Source organism: Rissa tridactyla, chromosome 1, assembly GCF_028500815.1.
Source record: "Rissa tridactyla isolate bRisTri1 chromosome 1, bRisTri1.patW.cur.20221130, whole genome shotgun sequence".
NCBI lineage: Eukaryota > Metazoa > Chordata > Aves > Charadriiformes > Laridae > Rissa > Rissa tridactyla.
Genome location: NC_071466.1, coordinates 103,805,709 through 103,824,620, shown reverse-complemented (window position 1 = coordinate 103,824,620; position 18,912 = coordinate 103,805,709). Strand labels below are relative to the sequence as shown.

Below are 18,912 nucleotides of genomic sequence, written 5' to 3'. Positions count from 1 at the left end.
ACAAGGCAAGATTAACAAATGTTTGGTATATGTAGGTAGCATTTATGCTAAACACATTGCTTAGTTTGCTTTCAATCTGTTGTAACTGTGTAGTAACTTCATGTTGTATGTTATTTGAATTGCATAGCACGCATGACTGAATGTTTCAAACCTAATGAATAAAACGTTAAAAGAGAATAGGGTGCTAGTTATTGTGCTCTGGTAGGTCTCCAGACGATCGCCATGGTATCGAACAACTCTCTAATTATCTGGCATCCCTCTGAGATTGGGTGTGGCGATAGGCTATTAATCTATTTATTCTTTTTACAGAATGATAGTTAAAGCAAAGCCGTCTAAGATCCAGTTCACAATGAAATCTCTTTTTATACAGATGGGTGCTTAAATCCAATTTGTCATCAGCCTTAGATGGCAAAATACCCGAGTCTTGCTCAAGATGTCGGTGATGGAATGGGGTATGGGACTTGGGGCGCCCAGGTCTTCTGCTATTGACCTTCCTGGTCAATTAACTGTACAGGTAGCGATTTCGGCCCTAGTAACCTTACTTCTTCTAACATATGAGTTAATTTGAGTACAATTTCTTTTTGACTTGTAAAAGGTTTGCTGTGTCCCAGCGAAGGCGCTGAACTTGTGCAGAGCGAAGCCCCGCCAGCGCTGGACGCTCCCCGCATCTTTTACATTCTCACTGGGACAGGCTGGATTTCAAGCCTAGGCAGGCGGTTTGCCTGCCGGGGAGGCCCTTCTGTGGGAAGGCAGGTTTGTAAAGACAGTCGCTGGGCTGAAGACTGAGCTTTTCTTCTTTGCCCTTTACAAGCAAATTAAATTCGACCATATCGTTTTCCTCGCTATTTGCTTGAGCTTTATCCTCGGCGACAAATGATGACAGGAATATTTTGTCAGCAAGTTTCTTCCTCACGGACCATCTGGCCACTGAAACAGTAAGGTCACGGCAACTCCTCGAGTCATTACTAACTTACGTGGCATTGCACGTGTCTGTAACCTCCCTCACCAAGTGATTTACAGTTGCTCTACTGCAGACAAAGTTAGATTCCGTTTCACAAACTCCTCCTCCAGCTTACACCCCTGGTAAAAGAATTCCAAGGACAGATTTTGGCATTTAATTTTTCAACTTTATTAGACTTTATTTCAAATCCAAATTGAGATTACGCCAAAACGGAAGTACCATAAGGCCATCAGTGCACAGAATACAAATCAGCTTTCTCTGTATTAAAGGGGAGCACTAAAACATACGTAAACAGCTTCAGTCAGGTGCTTCTGGTTTGTACGGGGGAAAACTGGTTATTTTAGTAAATACATCAAAATGTTTTCACAGCTACGCTAAAACATTAAAATAAAACCAGGTGCTTTTTCACAAGAGTTCAGCTGTGCAAAAAACCTTACTGTTTTCAGAATGACAACATTTACTGGATTTCCATCAGTAGTATTCCAGGTGAAAATACTGTTCCAATAATAAAGGCACTTAACTTCAGCAGAATTGCTGAAGAGCATCTCACAAGCCAAGAACACATTTTGTATCTAGTCCTAACTCCCTTTCTGCTCATTTAAAAAAAGCCAACAACTCTTTTGACTCAGAACAAATCTCTGAGGGGAATTCATATGTGGATTCACATGGGGATGCTTGAAGACAAATGGTCAGCAGACATTTAATTCTATTTAGCGTCTGGTTGATAGCAGGTCCAATATTTGAAATTACGGGATATGTTCAGAGCATCTGGGCCAGACAAGATCTACCAACATTAAAACAGAAACTACATGGAAAAAAAATCCATTTCATTTTCTGCAAGAATTGTTAGTGTTTTGGGAGGTCATTTTTTCTTGTTTTGGCTAGAGATTTTTGAGTGCAGTTTTTTGCCTTTAGCTGTCTCTTCCATTGTACTACTTCCATTACTTTTCCTCACAAACACTTCACAGCACGTGACAAGAGAATCAATCCCTTGCGACAGCCTGTCTGATCTGCTAGAGAGTAATACAGATGCTCCTAAGTCAATCTCAGAGACGCTGAGATCTCTCTGCAACCAACTGAATGTTGTTTTGTTTGTTCAGAAAGGGATCAAGAACCAAAATGTTGGCCAAGGAAGTGATTACAATTAGGAAGCATGTCACACAGCCATAGCTGAGACGGCTAAGAACAGCCCCCTGCCTTAATACGCCCATTTGTGGCTTTCTCTGGATTTTACTTCAAATCTTTTAACCATTTGAGTGAGAACGTGACATGGTAAACTCTATGATGAAAACACTTTGTGAAGAGAAAACAGTGTGCGTCTTATTAGGCTATGACCTCTTGTTTTTACCAATTAAGGCACCCCAGCTGCCCCATCTGAGGACCTTCACGGACACGCTGCTCCTACTTCCAGGAGATCTTGCCGGCTTCCCCCACCTGTACGGCCCCGCTGGCCACCAGCTGCAGGGCAGCTGGGAAGGCTCGGTGCTCGGCCTCCTTCACCCTTTCGGAAAGGGTCTCCACCGTGTCGCCAATCTTAACTGGAACTGCCTCTTGGAAGATGATCGCTCCAGCGTCGACTTCCTCCTGTAAAAGCAAGAGCCAGAAAGTCTGAGCGGTTGAAAGAGGAGAGAGAGGGGGTGCCCAGCTGTAGGACAATGAATGAAGTCCAGCTGCCTCGGGGACCTGTTTATCATTACATTATTCCAGGAAACATGAATTTTGGGCTAACGTGAGGATTGCAGAAAAGATGCAGGCACTCAGGCTGGCCTGTGAGGAGCCAACAGAAGCGTAGGCTTCAAAATAAAAGAGGATATAGGCAGAACACCAGCGAGGAACATTTCTGCTACAGGAAATAACAAAAGCCATGTTAACTGGGGACACGATAGGCTAAACTGGACAAAATGATGACATTTCAATTCAGAAGAGTGAATTAGCCAAGCCTTGGCACAGAGCGGGACTAGAGGACCCAGCAGATCTTTCTTTTGCATGTTAATGAGGCGGATCCCTGCTGTTTAGTTATTGTTTCTCAGTACATTGCCACACAGAGAAGAAACCCGAAGTCATATCACAGAGAAAGGAATGCATTTTTTTCCTTCTATCTGGAAAAATAGTTTTTGTCTCTTTTTCCAAGAGAAAGCAAAAATTATGAGAACAGATTTCAGGAGCAGTGGAAGAGGAGAAGAATTTGAAGAATGCAGCAGAGGAGGGGAGACTAGCTACTGTCAACCCTGAGAACTGAACAAGGTGGAAAAAATGCTCCCTGAACTGATAAAAACATGCACCTTACAAGTTGAGAGATCTCTGATTTTTGTTTTCTTAGTTTTTGGCTAACATAAATTAAGTTTTTCCTCTGTTCCCACAAACTTTTGATTACTTCTTAACAAATCTAAGCTTCTCGTGCCATTTCCAGCATTGGGGTTTTTTCCTTTTTTCTTTTTCTTGAAAGCAACAAATAAGAAAGGTTGTATGACAAAATCTAAGAAGTTAGTGCTGTGTAGTTATAAAGATTTGGGGTTAGCCAAGGCCTTACATGAACTAGTAACCCCGCTGCAACTGGTGGAAGGGAGCAGTGGGATGCTTAGGGAAGAAGTTTACTTAGGTAAAGCTTAAACTCCCTGGATAGACTATTCATTTCCAGTTCTTGCTCCAGGGACAGCAAACTAAAGCACTGTACTGGCTAATAATGTTATGAGTGAGCAAAGGAGAAAATGTAATCAAACATGATGGCATAAGGGTGTTCCAAGCAAGCTCTGAGGTGGCAATCTTACGACTGGTCAGTTATAGAGTTAAAGCGGGGGCAAGGAGGTACTTACAGCTACGAAGTGTACAGTGCAGCCCGTGACTCGGACTCCGGCTTGTAGCACCAATTTGTGGGCATTTGCTCCCTTAAAAGAAGGCAGTAGAGATGGGTGGATGTTCAGTATTTTTCCTGGAAAATTATAAGCGAGGTCATTGTCTTTTAGCGTTCAGCCTTACCAGAGTGTTCAAAGCACCATAATCGACAGAGGAACAAAATACATTTGTGAAAAAGATTTTGCATGACTTTTGCACGCGCTTGTTTTTTCATGATGCTGACAGATAACCAGCCCAAAGCATTTCAGAACATCTCGCTATTTCAGAAAAATCAAAGACAGCAATCAGTTACAATTAATTGCCTGGCTAAAGCATATTTCTCCAGTGACTAACAATGATTAATTTTTGGACGTAGCTGTCCTTTCCCTCAGCATCTTGTTCTTCTCTTCTTTGATCTACAAGCACAATCCTCTTTCTTACAAACTCAGCACCCGGAAGAAACTCGGAGCAGTTTCAAATGACGCAACAGACTCCCCCCCCCCCCGGTGACAAGGCAAAAATTCTTTAGCCTGGACTTTTCCTCCACACCTGTTTTGGCTTAATAAAAGACAACAGCTGCTCCTATAGGAGCCCTTCTCTCTGCCCTTCTGAAAAGCACCTGTCTACCACTACTACTTTCCACGCGGAAAGTTGTCCGGGGGATCCTGAAATCGATAATGTAACCTCTAACGCTCAAGCAGGTGCGAGCAACGCTTATAACCCTGGGAAGCCCGTACCTTACATTTCCCTTAAAAGAGAAAGCATACGCCTGAGCTCCTACTGAGCTGTAAAGCAGGAGAGAGTGGCTGCCCGTGACCTCAGGATCTCACCCTGAGTTTACAGCAATGCGGTGGTTAAACCATGAGAAAACCTTCCTTCTTCTGGCGGACTTCCCCTGTCTGCTCCTCATATGTCTCTGACAACTCCTCCTGCCCATTCTGGACCAGGGTGGAGTCAAAAGGTGTTCGGCAGCCCTAGATCTTCTCTTACATTCAGTACGAACCCTTACAGTATTTAAAAAAAAAACAACTGGCCATCGATACTATTTATATCGCAGTATGCTACGCCCACGCTGTCTCTGCATGCCTCCTGTTTAGGAAGACTGTATGTCATCAGGATTCACTGAACACCACCTAAATGCCAAGCAGCGAGACTGAGCTGACACATGCTGGCGGAGGCAGCGGTGTTACCAAAATAGAGGCTCATGGTTTTGTAATGTCAAGTGAAGGCCATTTCTGGCAGCACGATACGAAACCTGCACTCTCACCGCAGTAACTCGTGCAGATATTGACCTGTGCAACTTACAGAGGCAAATGTATCTACTGATCTTCAACGGTATCTCAGAAATACTCCTTTTTTAAGCATCAGCATCTCCCTGCCTGCTGCATAAGCAAAAAAGTCTTCGGGACAGTGAGCTGAAAACAACACTCTCCGCTTATGAGTGGGTTTTGGTTTGCTTGGTTTTGTTTTGTCTTGTTTTCAATCTGTCCTTTATGTTAACACTCAACATTTCAAGGCCATTAAGCAAGAAAGAGAGTTTCACAACTAACTTCACAGTCTGTGTCCTTGTGAGTGCCGGAGAAAAGAAAGGTAACAGCTTTTAAGAGAGCAGCAACAAAAACCGATTGCTCCTGGACAATTGTGGCTGGTCAGTGCATGGCTGGCTCAGAGTTTTACAGGATGCTCCTGTTAGCTGGCACAGATGCCTGAGCTGAACTGAGTGTTTGGGCTCGCATCACTGACGGATATTCTTGGTCGGAGCTCAGGTACGTATCTGTTTTCAAGCTCGATTCAGTGCTGGACATTTAAAAAATGACTTAACCTGTACTGAAGAGAGTGTTTTGCTCTGGGGCCAGTCATACATGTAATGCAAGTCCTGCACTGTGCAGGGTGGTCATCAGCGCTGGAAGTGCTCTGTCCCTAAATCAGAGGGAACTAAGCTCACCCTTTATTTGTGTAAGATTTCTGCACTAGAGAACGTTCTTTTCTATGCTCTACACAGATGCTCTACTCAAAACACATCTCCCATAGTGAGGGGTTCCTCTCTACTAACTACAGCTGTCTACAGCACAGACATTTACATCTTCGTCTTCTGCACTCTGTAATGAATGGGGAGAAACAAAAACAATTCAGTTGACAGCTTTAGCGTAAAATGAATTGCCTCCGAGGAATGCCTGTTTTGCTCCACTGATTTTTTTTAAAGAGAGGTTTGAAAAAGTAGTTCAGGTGCAAAAGGTCTGTGTCACAGACACACCCAGGGTAACACAGAAGTCACCTCGTGAACAGCAAAGGCCGCCCGGAGAGCTGCAACGCATAGGCTGACCAGCCTGTTGCTGGTATGAGCAAGAACTAGTTTAAGTAACCATGACTGAAACCAAAGTAGAGCAAACAGTGAGAAGAGCAGCTGCTCTGTGTGATCCGGGCTCCCTAAAGGAAACAGAAAGAGATACGAAGAGGAATGTAACAGCGGGGGGAGGGAGAGCAACCATCGCAGGAGGCAGAGGTGTTATCAGCCTCTAACAAAGACCTGGAAAAATTGTAAACAATGACCAGAATGGAGACACTGTGAAGGCATTGGACAAACGAGAGCTGAATCTGCCTGTGAAACGTGCCACCCTCAGATCCAGGCGGCTCCCGGGACGTCTGACCAGAAGACCGGCAAGGTCTTGTTAACAGGAACCGCGTACCGCTGCCTAGTTTTGCAGTTTTATGCGCAGCCAAAGCAGCTCATCTGTTAGGGGAAGGAATTCTCAGTGGCTGGATGCTCACCTCTCCCCAGCCAACACCTACTGCTGAGGCAATAATTTGCCCTCCACCTCATGTTTGCAGGGGTCTAAAGTTTTCATGGCTTTACTTTAAAATATGTTCTAATAAATCAGAGACCACAAAGTCTGCATTTGCCCTTGGCTTCCTTAAACCTCTGTGGAAATGATGGAGGGAAGGGGAAAAAATACTGCCTTTCTCTGTCGTCTTCTTTTCCTTACAAGATGGGAAGAGTTTAGTTCCCTGCAAACCTGGAATTAATACGGTCTCTTTTCTATATTTTTTTCCCATTTTCCTTTTCCTGAGGATAAGCTATAAAATTACTTTTTTTTTTTTTTTAAATGCATACATTACTATGCTGGGCTTACCTTCCCATTTTTTGACAAAAGGACCCGACAGTATTCGCATAAATCCAGCCAGACAGATCAGTTCAACTGAGAATTCTTCCAGGACTTTGTCAACTGCACTGTCAAATTCAGTGCGACTTTCATACAATTTATGGTCAATAACCTGTGATAATCCAAAAGACAAAGAAATACAGACATGATGTTGATTTAATCTAAATGCCTTAAGGCGAGCACAATGAAATGGTACGCTGGAGTAATAAACCAAAAACAAGTAAATCTCCACGTGTGGTTGGAGCTGGGTGCGCATACACAGCAAGAAGAGCGGTTCATAAATGCAGGCAGCTAACAGACAAACATGCAGTCTTTATTCCTATTCACACAGAGCAATTGTCAGAATAAATCAGAGTTTTATTTGATAAGGGCCACAGCTGTAGGCCCCAGCATTTGGACACAATTTAACAACCTACAAATGTCGGTCATTAAGACAACCTAAAGTCTTAGAATGATTTCACTCAATTTAAGGCCTCTGATAGCTTTAAGCAGTTGAGCCTTGACAAAAATTGTATTGCAAAACCTTGAAGGAAAGGCTAATCACGAGCTGATAAAACAGCCCCCACTGCAAAAGGTCAATATAAGCGAGTTAAGTATTTTCCATCCAGGACACATCCCTAATTTAAACAGGAAGAAGGCAGTGCCACATAACTTACAACATCCACAGCCTTTTAAATAAAAATACCTGTTCATCCCGACCAGATTTACCACGGTGCCGCATTTAAGTATCACAAAGTAGTTTTGCAAAGCCAGACCTGGTTGGCCGAAAAGGTGGCAGAGGGCACTGGAGACAGAGCCCAGCTCAGCGCTGGGCTGAACTCTGCTGTGAACTACCAGGTAATAACTGGCACGGCACGTCCTCCTCAGTGCCTCTCTGTCACCGCTCACTCTCCACCTTGACCACTGAGACCACCAGCTCTCCAAGGCTGTATTTTTTCCCCTCATTATGTGTTTGTTCTTCCCCCGCATGCTGCAGACATATTTACTTGTGATCTCTCTGTACTCCCAAGTAAGAGACAGCAGCGCTAACAATCAGATCCTGCTAATATTCAAGTTAATAACAAAGCTTGGAGTGGACCCAAATCTTCCCTGTGTTATAATAAGTTATATGATTTTATATATATGTGTTATAATAAGTAGTTATCAGTGAAAAGTGACTGTAAATTGCTCCTAAGTCAGAACAGTAGCATTTCACGTATGTAATGCAAATGGCTGCACAAAGGACAAAGCGATGCAGCACTGGGTCCAGTGGCACCGAGGGAATCGCAGTTTGCTTTGAATGAATCCTGGAGAGCCTGAAGCAATGCGGAGAGAGTCAGTGGAAGGTCCCACCGAGTTTAACCTTTATTTCATTCAAATGATCTACCACGTCTGTTTAGCATGTAATTTTAAAATTAAATTCAGATAAAATAGCTCGTTACTTTACTGCAAATGCACTACAGTTAAATAAATGGCAAAGTTCAAACTGTAACTGTGAAAATTTCGCACCGGTTTTATATAATGACTGTTCCCAAAACCATTAGGATTGCTAGCAGCGTCTCTGAGAGGGAGAAAAGGAAGTATTTTCCTTCCCGTGTTAGGTAGTTTGCCCAAAGGCACAAGTTCATGATAAACCAAAAAATAAAAGCTAGGGCATCCTATCAAACCATCTCTTACCCTAGTAAAACTCATTATCTCACAGCACCTTCCTCCTGTAGTCAAAGCTAATGATGGCTAATTTTAAAAAGATGATAAATACTTACCCTTGTAGGGATACCAGCTCTTTCAGCTTTCCTTAACCCCTCCACACCAGCTTTGTTAGAAACAACAAGAACTATTTGTGCGAAACTGTTGGGCTTTTTTGTGCTATTTATGAGGGCTTCCAGGTTTGTGCCTGTGAGTGAAAAAATAATTCATTAATACCATGTCGTTCCTGGAGAACAAATATAGTTAATGGCTAGAAGAGGTTTTAAATAACCAGCAACGTGGGTGAGACCCAATCCAAAAAACATTGATGTTAGCAGTAATCCTTTTTTAATTGATCTTACTGGGAACTGAATTTGACAGCTGGAGGCTACAGGGCTTTTACTAGCAATTAAATTTGTAAATCGTAATTTATGGAACTGGAATGACGGTCTACCTTCTTAGCAAGTGAGAATACTGGAAACCCTGGGAGTGCCTATATGACAAGAAGAAATTCTCATCTATTTGTGAAATAATGCTGCTGTCCCTATAGTGCATTGCACTAGTTGCTCAAATCTGGAGACATGCAGAAATTTGTAGATAAAATGAACAGAGATGCAATTCATTGTCAGTTTGCAGCGGAGGTTGAAGCCCATTCTGTTTGTGATTGAAATTAATCCCAGGGTGAAATCTATTCTGCCTGTTATTGAAAGCCTGTCAGAAGCCTATCAGAGCCTCCATGGATAACTGCAAGGATTTAAGAAATTTTAAATCTGAGCTGAAGTTCCTTTTTCAATAGTCTGTTTTATACTGTAGTAAAGAATACAACTCTCACCTGTTCCAGAGATAAGGACAGCAACCTTCACTTTGTTTGACTGGATTTTGCCTTGGATATGGCTGCGGACAGACAGTGACCTGTTTGCTTGCAAGGCTCGAAGCAGGTTATGGACTTTAACATGGTCAGAGCCTGAATGCGTACAAGAGAAAAAAAAACCCACAACCAAACACACACGTAAATAAAGGGAGAAACAGAGAGAGGAGAAAAGTACCCATGAAAAGAGATTAGTGGCACTGCTTTACTTCTCATTATTTATTTATAGTTCTGGTGACATCTGACGTTGCTGAGCACATGTTCTATGAGCTAAGACTGGAGTTGTGAGGACTGTCATTTTAATACCCTGTGCAAAAAAGCCATGGAGGTGCCAATTAAGAGATTTTCAGCTAACCTTCATGCAGACTCACCAGCTAAGGAATTTAGATCTGCAATTTTTTCAAAAGGAAAAGAAAAGTCTAATAACCTTTTTGTAGGGGGACAACTTTCCCGATCAGCCAGGCTGTCTCGTGTCTCTGTATGTCCTTCAGGACCTGCTGAGCCATCTCCTTCTGAACTACCAAGACAGCACCGATCCCACAATTAAATGTCCGAGTCATTTCCTCCTCAGAGAGGTTCCCTTCTTTATGGAGCCAGCAAAAGATTTCAGGAATCTTCCAGGTAAGAGCATCTGAAGAAAATTGAAAATATATATGAAGAGTGGAAATCACTACCAATGGAAAAACACTAAAATTTCTAGAGCATTAAGAGGCAAGATCTGGATGGAAAGCACAGACTAAGTCCCACAGCAGCATTAGCTTGAGTGAAATTGGCCTCCATGCACGGAAACAGGATGTTTATTCCTTCCTTACTGAACAAGGCTTAGGAGCAGAAAGAAGTGTCAGTCTGGGAGGAAATTAATCGTATTGCTCCACTGCAACCCGTTAATCAGTAATTCAAAACGGGCTCTGAGGCAGTCTTTGGAAAATCCTCTTTTTGAAGGTGACAGCTCTGCTTCTGGAGAAACTATTGTACCAGAACAACAGCCTTAAAAACTGACACAGAAGTCTCTCACTGCCCCTAATTGCAACAAGGTAAGATGATTTACAGCAGCATGAGAAATGCTTCTGGACAAGCCGCTATAAAGAAACTTCAAAGACAGTAAGCTTCTTTCTTGTCATGTTACACTTAAAATGGTATTATCCCCATTTCTATATATCAGCGTCCACTGTGGACCACCGTTTAAGTGACAAGTGGAAGAATGATTTACATGCAGTTCTGGAGTGCAAAACTCAGTATTAGTTCCCTTATTTTATCCTACAACCCAATGAACATTGCATAACCTGTAGTAAGTCACTTACCTTTCCATACTACACTTTCTCCGTAAGGGAAATACTATTTCTGGTCTGGCATACCTGATGAGATTGCGGTGAGGATTAATTAAGGTATGCTGAATATCATGAGATGTACTTGAGCTAGTAACCATAAATGAATGCCAATCAAAGACTTCATGAGTGTCATTTAATTAGCAATAATTTTGCATGTTATTGCAAATGGTGACAGCTCACTTTGGGTTGCTTTTGAAGTTGTTCTTGTTTTGCAAGTATGGATAGAGTTTCCAAAGAAATCCAATCCAAAACACCATCAGGGAAGTGAATTCAAGGGGCAGCAGTCATAGGACTACAGAGTGTTTTGACTTTGACTCCCATTTCAGGCACAAGGAGGAATTCAGCAACAATGAAGAAAAAGCAAACTTACATCTAGACAAGCAAGTCTAGCTGTTACAGTGCAAGTCAGCTGACATGGCCTCCTTGTACAGAGCTTCCCCCAACCCATATTAACACGTGGATATTTCTACAGCTTTTCTTTTTATCTCACCTAAAACGACACCAAAGGACTCTGGGAGAACTCTGGGGATGTTTTCCAGCAAGCCCCCTCCAGTGATGTGGGCATAGGCTTTCACATGGCCTGAGCGAAGGACAGGCAGCAGAGTCTTACTGTAGATCTTAGTCGGCGTTAACAAGAGATCTCCTGTAGATGAAAGAGGATGAAAGAAGACCCGTTACAGCACAGAAATAAACGTTGATCAATACAGAATTGAGGAAATCTCAAAATACTAACTTGCTGGATACTAATGAGCATTGTACTACAGCGAAAAACACAATGTTCTACCTTTTTTTAGCATACAATTAGTTATTTATCCCCCTCCCTTCATTTCTTTCCTGCTTATGTGAATCAGAGGAAAAAAGAGGAGAATATGTTGAAGAACAGAATCTTTTTTAGTGCCTTAGAAAAGTTACAAAAGCAAAAGCACAGACAAAACAATCAGAAGTTCAAGTTATCATGCAAGAAACTACATTATAAATGTTACCTAATGTCTGATCACCGGAGACACCAACTGGAGAAGAGAAATCAAATGATGACTTCTCAACAATCTTCCTTACAAGGCTGTACCCATTGCTGTGAACCCCAGAAGAAGCGACTCCAATAACCACGTCTCCATCAGCAATTCTCTCCAGCTGGGGCAGCATCTGCCCTCGCTCCACTGCACCAACAGCGAAGCCAGCCAGGTCATACTCTCCCAGTGGATACATGCCCGGCATTTCAGCAGTTTCTCCTCCTGTGGGAACGAAAAAAAGAGAAAGGGGATGTTGGAAAACCACTGGCACCAGTAGGCATGCAATTTTTCAAAGTTTTAAACTCATAAGGCATTAACAGACCATGTTTTTTAATTAGATAAATGAACATTAAAAAGAATTGAAAAACAAAACATTTGGCACAGGCCCTTCAATTGAACAAGCGAAAAAAGATTGGGAAAGAGCATTTCCACCCTCACTCTGACAACCAGGATCAAATTGTGCATTCACATTTTAAAATCAAAGCATATAGTTAGCACTTCATATTTCCAAATTTCCGAAGTTTTCCAAATAGGCATCTTTACACTATTCCCTCATATCGGGGAGAAACTCTCCCCAGCAATCCTCACAGACATCTCGTTATTCTCCTTCAAGCCCTTCTGCTGGTCACAATGTCTACAAGAAAACAACTTGACAGTGATTAAGTTGCCATTATATCATGACTTCTGCCCAACATGCTGACCAGTACCGTCTTGTTTTTCTTTGGCACTCAGCAGGTTTCATTCAATACAAAAGTCTTCTATATCCAGAAAGTGTCCCTGAAGGGGCTCCAAATTTACCTGAGCGAAGGTGGAAGCTGCTCTTGTGCTCAGTTCTTGACATACTAAATTGTCTAGAAGCTTTTCCAGGTTTCTAGATTACGTTACTATAACCAACTTTAAAATGAAAGTTCATTTGTTTATATTCATCTGTTTTAATCTGTATTTAATAACGTTTGTTGAAAACCAAGCACGTAGATAAGCCCTTCAGTGCCTCACTATCAAGCTTAAGATGGTTGAGCTGAATATTCAGGTATTGCAGAAATGCAAGGTAGGAATTTAGCAACATGCTTCAGACGAGACTTTCATGAGATGACGCCGTGCAAAGACAGATCTACAAGCTATGTGCATGCACATTGGAAGGAATGTGTGAAGTGGGAGCCCAAACTGAAATTTCTTTCGATGATCCAGGCTACAGAAAAGCGTTTCCTCCTTAGGTTCAGAGTTACTGCATCATCTCTGTCCCTTCTTTTCTGAGAGTGCCAGAAATTTGGAGAACAAATCACGGGTGTTTTATTTATGAGTTCAGAGATATTTTTGTATTAGCACAAAAAGATATTTGCTAACCCATTTACAATTTTAAGAAATTATTCTCTGGTAATTAATTTACAACAGGCAAAGCTCTTTGTAGTTTTAAAGTCTTCCAACTGGAAATAAAATCTTGATGTTTCAGTAAGTAATTTCATAGCAAGATTTCACATAACATGTACTTCTGATGAAGTATGAATGGTTTGATTATATTTGATAAACTGAGAGAACACCTTAAGACAAATATAAAGCTGACTAACAGTTCATGCATAAAAATTAAACCAGAATATAAATAGCCTCTTGTTCAAAGCTTGTAAATTACCTCAAAATGACACACTCCCACTTAGAAAAGACTTTTATTATTAACTTTCTTTAAGAATTGGAAAAAAGGACAGAATTACTGTATGACCAATTGTAAAGTGGTACCTAAAGTAAGACACTTGAACTGTCACTTTTAGTCTCAAATTAAAGGTCTTTTTGGAAAAATCATGGTAACTCTCCACGTCTGTTTTTATAAAAAAAGAAGGAAAAACAAAAACTATGTGAGGAAACTGAACTTTCTGGGTTTCATTGCTTTAAAATTTAACCCAGTGTTGTACTCCTTTTATAAACTAAAGAATTATACAAAATAATGTATTTTTCACTAACCTAGAAATATTTTTATTGAGTTGAACAGTGTATTTTTTAAGATTCAAGAAGTGAAATATCGTATCATTTTCATGGATAACTAGATTACTCTATACCAGAATACATACATAATATGTTAGTAAAATGTATTATGTGCTTGTATTATAGGGCTGAAAAGGAAAATGTTTAAATTTGAGTCTTAATATCTTGGAATATGCTCATCTTGGTGAAATAAATCTTCAGCAAGTCTTCAGTAGAGAAATAATTTTGCTATTAGTTTTGTAACTAATGCAACCTGGTTTCTTCTATGTTTCTGTCTTGTGGTAACTTCTGTGTCTTAAGTAGTGAGCTCCAGCTGAAGCTTTTGTTGCATGCACGCGGACATTCTGTGGCTTTCTACTCTTATGAAGCTTGTGGGAACACAATAGCTGTGAGATCTCTGCCTTTCCTGTCAAATGCAGTTAAAATCAGCCAAGTGATTCAAAGGATAATAAGTGCACACAGAGGGACATGTGCCCGCACAGTAACACATATAAATCTTTTTTTCCAGAGGAAAACATGAGGATTTCCTTTAGGATAAAGGATAAAAATAAACAAACCTATTTGGCATGTTTTAAAATATACTTGGAGAATACAAAGAATTAAAATACATGAACTGTTAGTTTTCTAGGTAGCTGTTATAGTTACAAAGTTAAATGAAAAGATACGAATAAGAAAATTTATATGCAACTTCCTGAGCTAATGGCAACACTTCCAGAGTGCTGTCTCCTTTCAGTGCGTAGAGGTTATGTCCTCTGACAGCAAAGGCGCTTTGGTGTTTTTTTCACTCCTCTAAGATTCTTCAACAGAGGAGGAAAACAAACACATTAAACGTAATTATAAAGATATTGCATAAGATTTTTCATATCCTTCAAAGAAGAGGGCTCATACCCAGAAGCGCACATCCAGCTTTTTTGCAAGCTTCAGCTATTCCTGCGATGACACCCTGAGCCACTTCAACCTCAAGTTTGCCACAGGCAAAATAGTCAAGGAAGAAGAGGGGCTCCGCTCCTTGAGCCAGGATGTCGTTGACACACATGGCCACCAGGTCCTGACCTATGGTGTCGTGTTTCCTACACACTTGTGCAATCTGCAAAACACAGGGAGGGAAGCCGGTGGTTAGCTTGGAGAAACTGAAACACGCGCCGAGAGTCTGCAACGGAAGGGGATTGGAATCATGCTGCTCCTCTAGATGCTTTTTGAGGAGCAGCTTCATGTATTATCATCTCTGTGAGCCTCTCCGAACATTTTATTTTAGGGATCGTTACTTTCTTAATGGGCAAGTACAAAAGGCACTTTATGGAAGGGGACTGAACTGGAAAGGGTTTCATTGCAGCTTGCATAAACACAATAGCAACTGTATAATTAAATGTTCTTCCTCATAAGCAATCGTTTTGGGGGTGGAGATTCTACCTTAGTGAAATGGAGTCCCTGATTACGTACTTAATATTAAAAATGAGTTATTTTAAGCATCATTTCAAGTATGGCTAAAGTTAAACATATATTTAATCCTTTCGCCTGACGGGCAATTTTATTTTTCATTCCCTTTTTAGAAATACAAATAGGTATTTTTAAAAGACAGCTGATATTTTCTGTTAAAACATTTATCCTTCTGTGCTATTTTCCTTCCTTTACATGGATTTTCACATTACCTTGAGTTTTGTGCCAACACCGTCAGTTCCAGATACCAAGATAGGGTCTTTGTAACCAGCTGCTTTCAAATCAAAGAGGCCAGCAAAGCCACCAAGCTCCGCATTGCAGCCTGCCAGTCAGAAAAGAGGAAAAAATAGCAAACTTTTACTTTCACGGGTTTTTCCAGGATCTCCAACACAAATTCTCTCTGGTGTCTGTCAACGTGACTTTGCTTTGTCACCAGGAAACTTTTCTCTACCATTTAGAGCCTGTTCACAGAGGCACGGAAGCTCCCAATCCTCTTAAGTTTGCTTTATCTTATTTCTTCATTATTACTTAAGGCTAAAAATCCACAACTTTGTGATTGTACATTCAATAATTACTATGGCTGATATATTTCTCCCTTGCACTTTGTATTTTTCTGAAAAACGGAAAAAGAATTGTGGTAATTGATTGAAGCCCACTGCTTTCTGGCAAAAGATGATAACTAGGCATTTTCCAACTGAAAGTCCTTATCTCCTTGTGCATACTGCAACTTAGAGTACATTAAGACTCCTTGCTCCTGAGACTGGTTATGATAGGTAAGTATGGTAACCTTAAAACTAAAATTGGTTAAATCCTAAGAGTGAAACAAACACAAGTAGGAGATACTATGAATGCTAAGAATTGACTAGTTGCTCAAGCGCGTGTGTGTGTTTATAGTTTTCTCTCTGTGTATATCTGACGTTGTCTGAAGGTTCGCAGTTAATTTGAAGTTAGAGGGTTATTACATACGACTGATATTTTAGATCTATCAAACGAACTACAAGGGCTTGGGAGAGCAAAATGTGCCTGAGATCACAATAAAAAGAGGGCGAGCCGATTCTCTTTTAACCATGCAAAAGACGTGTCTTCCGTATCTATCTCAAGTAACAGATAGTATCTGTGAGGAGTTCTACATCCTGTACACCTTTCTAAACATTTATCTGTAGAAATTGTATAGCTCACTGTGCTAGAAATAATAATGCACGTAATCAAAAACAGCACTAAATGGTAGGATCTTTGCTTGCATTTATCCTTTTAGAGTGCTGAACTGTATTCTCTAACATTCATGACCTTCAGGAGATATAGCTTAGAGTCATTTTGGGAAGAAAATCTGTAAATTTAAGAAAGTGCGTTTTGAAGAAATCGCAGGCTTACTGCAGATATTTCTTGTTGAGTAATCTAGAAACACACAGAACACATAAATATGAGCTTTTGTATCAAGATCAAGATGAAATGATAAGCTTCATTGCCGTGACCTGACTGAAACAGGAATAGAAGGTGCAAGGCTTACCTGACCTTGACGTGGCTGCAGCAAGGGGTTTAATTTTCTGAACCAAAGTATTCCCTGCTGCAATGTCTACCCCACTGTTTTTGTAAGTCAGGCCTCTGAAAGAAGGTTAAAAAAATATATTGCGGCAATTGATTACTAAATGCACAAACATGTATTTTAAAATCATATTTACTTCTTTACATCATTGCATCATGAGGGGATTAACCATTCAGAATCCTATTCTGCTGTCAAGTACCACTATTTTCCTGCTTGTGCAGTAACTTTGCTCATATAAAATGATTTCTAAGTATTGCAGTACTCATTTCATGCAGGTTCAATGGCTCAAAGGTTAATCTTTTTGCTGTTTGGAACCTGACCTCACACATATACCTGGAGGTAGAGAGTATTATACCAAAGAAACAAAACTTCGTGGATTTGCACCACAGAGTGTCTGCCATAAGCAGTATTCAAACAGCTCCAGATATCTTGGAGACAGCACCAGAACATGAGCACCATACTCTATCCAGTCAAATACCAAGATAAAAACCAACTAAACAAAAAAACTCAACAACAAGGTAAAATAGGTGGAATAATGGATCTGATTTTGCAAGGTTTGAATTCCTGGTCCAGATACTGAGGTGTCAGTAGTTTAGTTCCTATGCTCAAAACCAAACGTATACAAAAATGCACACCACTAAATCAGAACACCTCAGCACCATGCAGGATCAAGCTCAAGGTAGCTCTTCAAAAGGGAAGTATCACATCAATCAACATTCCTCTATGATACTTGGAGAGTTTTACAACTATAGCTTAAAGGTTGCCTCTCCTTATCACCTAGAACGATACCGCCACAAAACCAGCCACACCTCTTTTTTCCTCAAATGGACTTTCTATTAAAGTACACATTTTAAAGTTTATTTAAAAAGACCTAAGACCCTAAGGTCCGCTTTAGCAATCTAGAAAGAAATGTCCATAAGCTCTGGGTGGGTTTTTTTTATATACAGCCATACAATAGAGAAAACACGCTTACTACAAACTGGTGTATGTAACTTGTCTGTCCATACGGCTGACTGGGGACATTAAGTACCATCCCATATTTAGAGAGGGACCCTTTCATTTTGGAGATAGTGAGTGCAATGACTTTTAATTACTATTTGTACCAAACATATCTCACTCCAGTTACGCAATTGTTATTTCTACACTGTTAGTGGCATGAACCAGGCTACCTGGTGCATCCCTATTTTAGGTTCATACCTATTTTAGCTCTCTTACTGATGTGATTCAGTAATATTTTAAATTCTAAGGGTGAGAGGCTGATTAGCAAGGACAAATACAACAAAACAACTGGCCAAAGGACACTGCTACCAGGAAAATACAAAGATATGTGCACTCACATTATATCACTGCGCAAAAATTTGCAAGAGGAAAATAATTATAAGAAGCAGCTGTTCAGCCCGTGAATAAGACTCAAGGAAATATTAGCCTGCAATAACAGGAGACCAGAGTCAGGCCCTTTCAGTCTGAACATGATGAATATTCATCGTATTTTCACTGTATCTTTAAAAGTGTGGTATCTTCGGTTCATTAAAAGGAAAGCACTGTTCTGCAATATTTTTTGTTAAATAAATATTCTGGATATTTTCACAAAGTGTAACGTCTAGGGCTTAATCCTGCAAAGCTGCCAAGAGGAGGGACGTCCTGAACTTTACAAAGCCAACCATCACCCTTCCTGAACTGTGTGCAACACAGAGTCCAAAGGGAAGCATCCCCGACTGTCTGTTCTTCCAGTTTTAGGATGTCTGAGCAAAAGTTGGTGCAGACTCAAGGACAGTGAAACAGGTGCTGCCTGTGAACAGTTCCCAAGAAGTCTCCTTCATAAGTCAGGGATCCTCCCAGCATACAGGCACTCCAGTCAAGAAACTTCCTGGCTATGGCCCACAAACTCAGTAATTTAGAGAACTGTTCATTAAAGTACCTTCTTCTCTTGCATCACACAACAACTTGATTTTTTTTCTACTACAATACAAATACCAATTACACATTTTTGCATAAATTTCTCAAAAGATGCACACTACTTGAGAGAGAAAGAAGACTAGATACCAACACCCTTGTTCATTTAGTAAGTTTATTGATCATAATTTTACAATATACTAATTGATATACACTGTCAGTAAAAATGAGACTCTTACT

At 40.7% G+C, this 18,912-nt stretch overlaps 1 protein-coding gene across 2 annotated transcripts in view; it reads right to left on the bottom strand.

Moving 5' to 3' along the window:
* Positions 1-2,251: 2,251 nt before the first annotated feature.
* Positions 2,252-18,912, bottom strand: part of GART (phosphoribosylglycinamide formyltransferase, phosphoribosylglycinamide synthetase, phosphoribosylaminoimidazole synthetase) — a 35,245-nt gene continuing 18,584 nt past the window's right edge. For both annotated transcript variants that reach the window (XM_054202995.1, XM_054202986.1), the window contains exons 12-22: positions 16,744-16,838; positions 15,449-15,558; positions 14,688-14,886; positions 11,799-12,047; positions 11,306-11,458; positions 9,915-10,118; positions 9,452-9,583; positions 8,697-8,827; positions 6,925-7,066; positions 3,775-3,890; positions 2,252-2,545 (exon numbers count right to left, since the gene is read on the bottom strand). In XM_054202995.1, the coding sequence (XP_054058970.1) occupies positions 2,363-2,545; positions 3,775-3,890; positions 6,925-7,066; positions 8,697-8,827; positions 9,452-9,583; positions 9,915-10,118; positions 11,306-11,458; positions 11,799-12,047; positions 14,688-14,886; positions 15,449-15,558; positions 16,744-16,838 (1,714 nt within the window). In that variant the 3' untranslated portion in view covers positions 2,252-2,362. The remainder of the gene's footprint in view (positions 2,546-3,774; positions 3,891-6,924; positions 7,067-8,696; positions 8,828-9,451; positions 9,584-9,914; positions 10,119-11,305; positions 11,459-11,798; positions 12,048-14,687; positions 14,887-15,448; positions 15,559-16,743; positions 16,839-18,912) is intronic.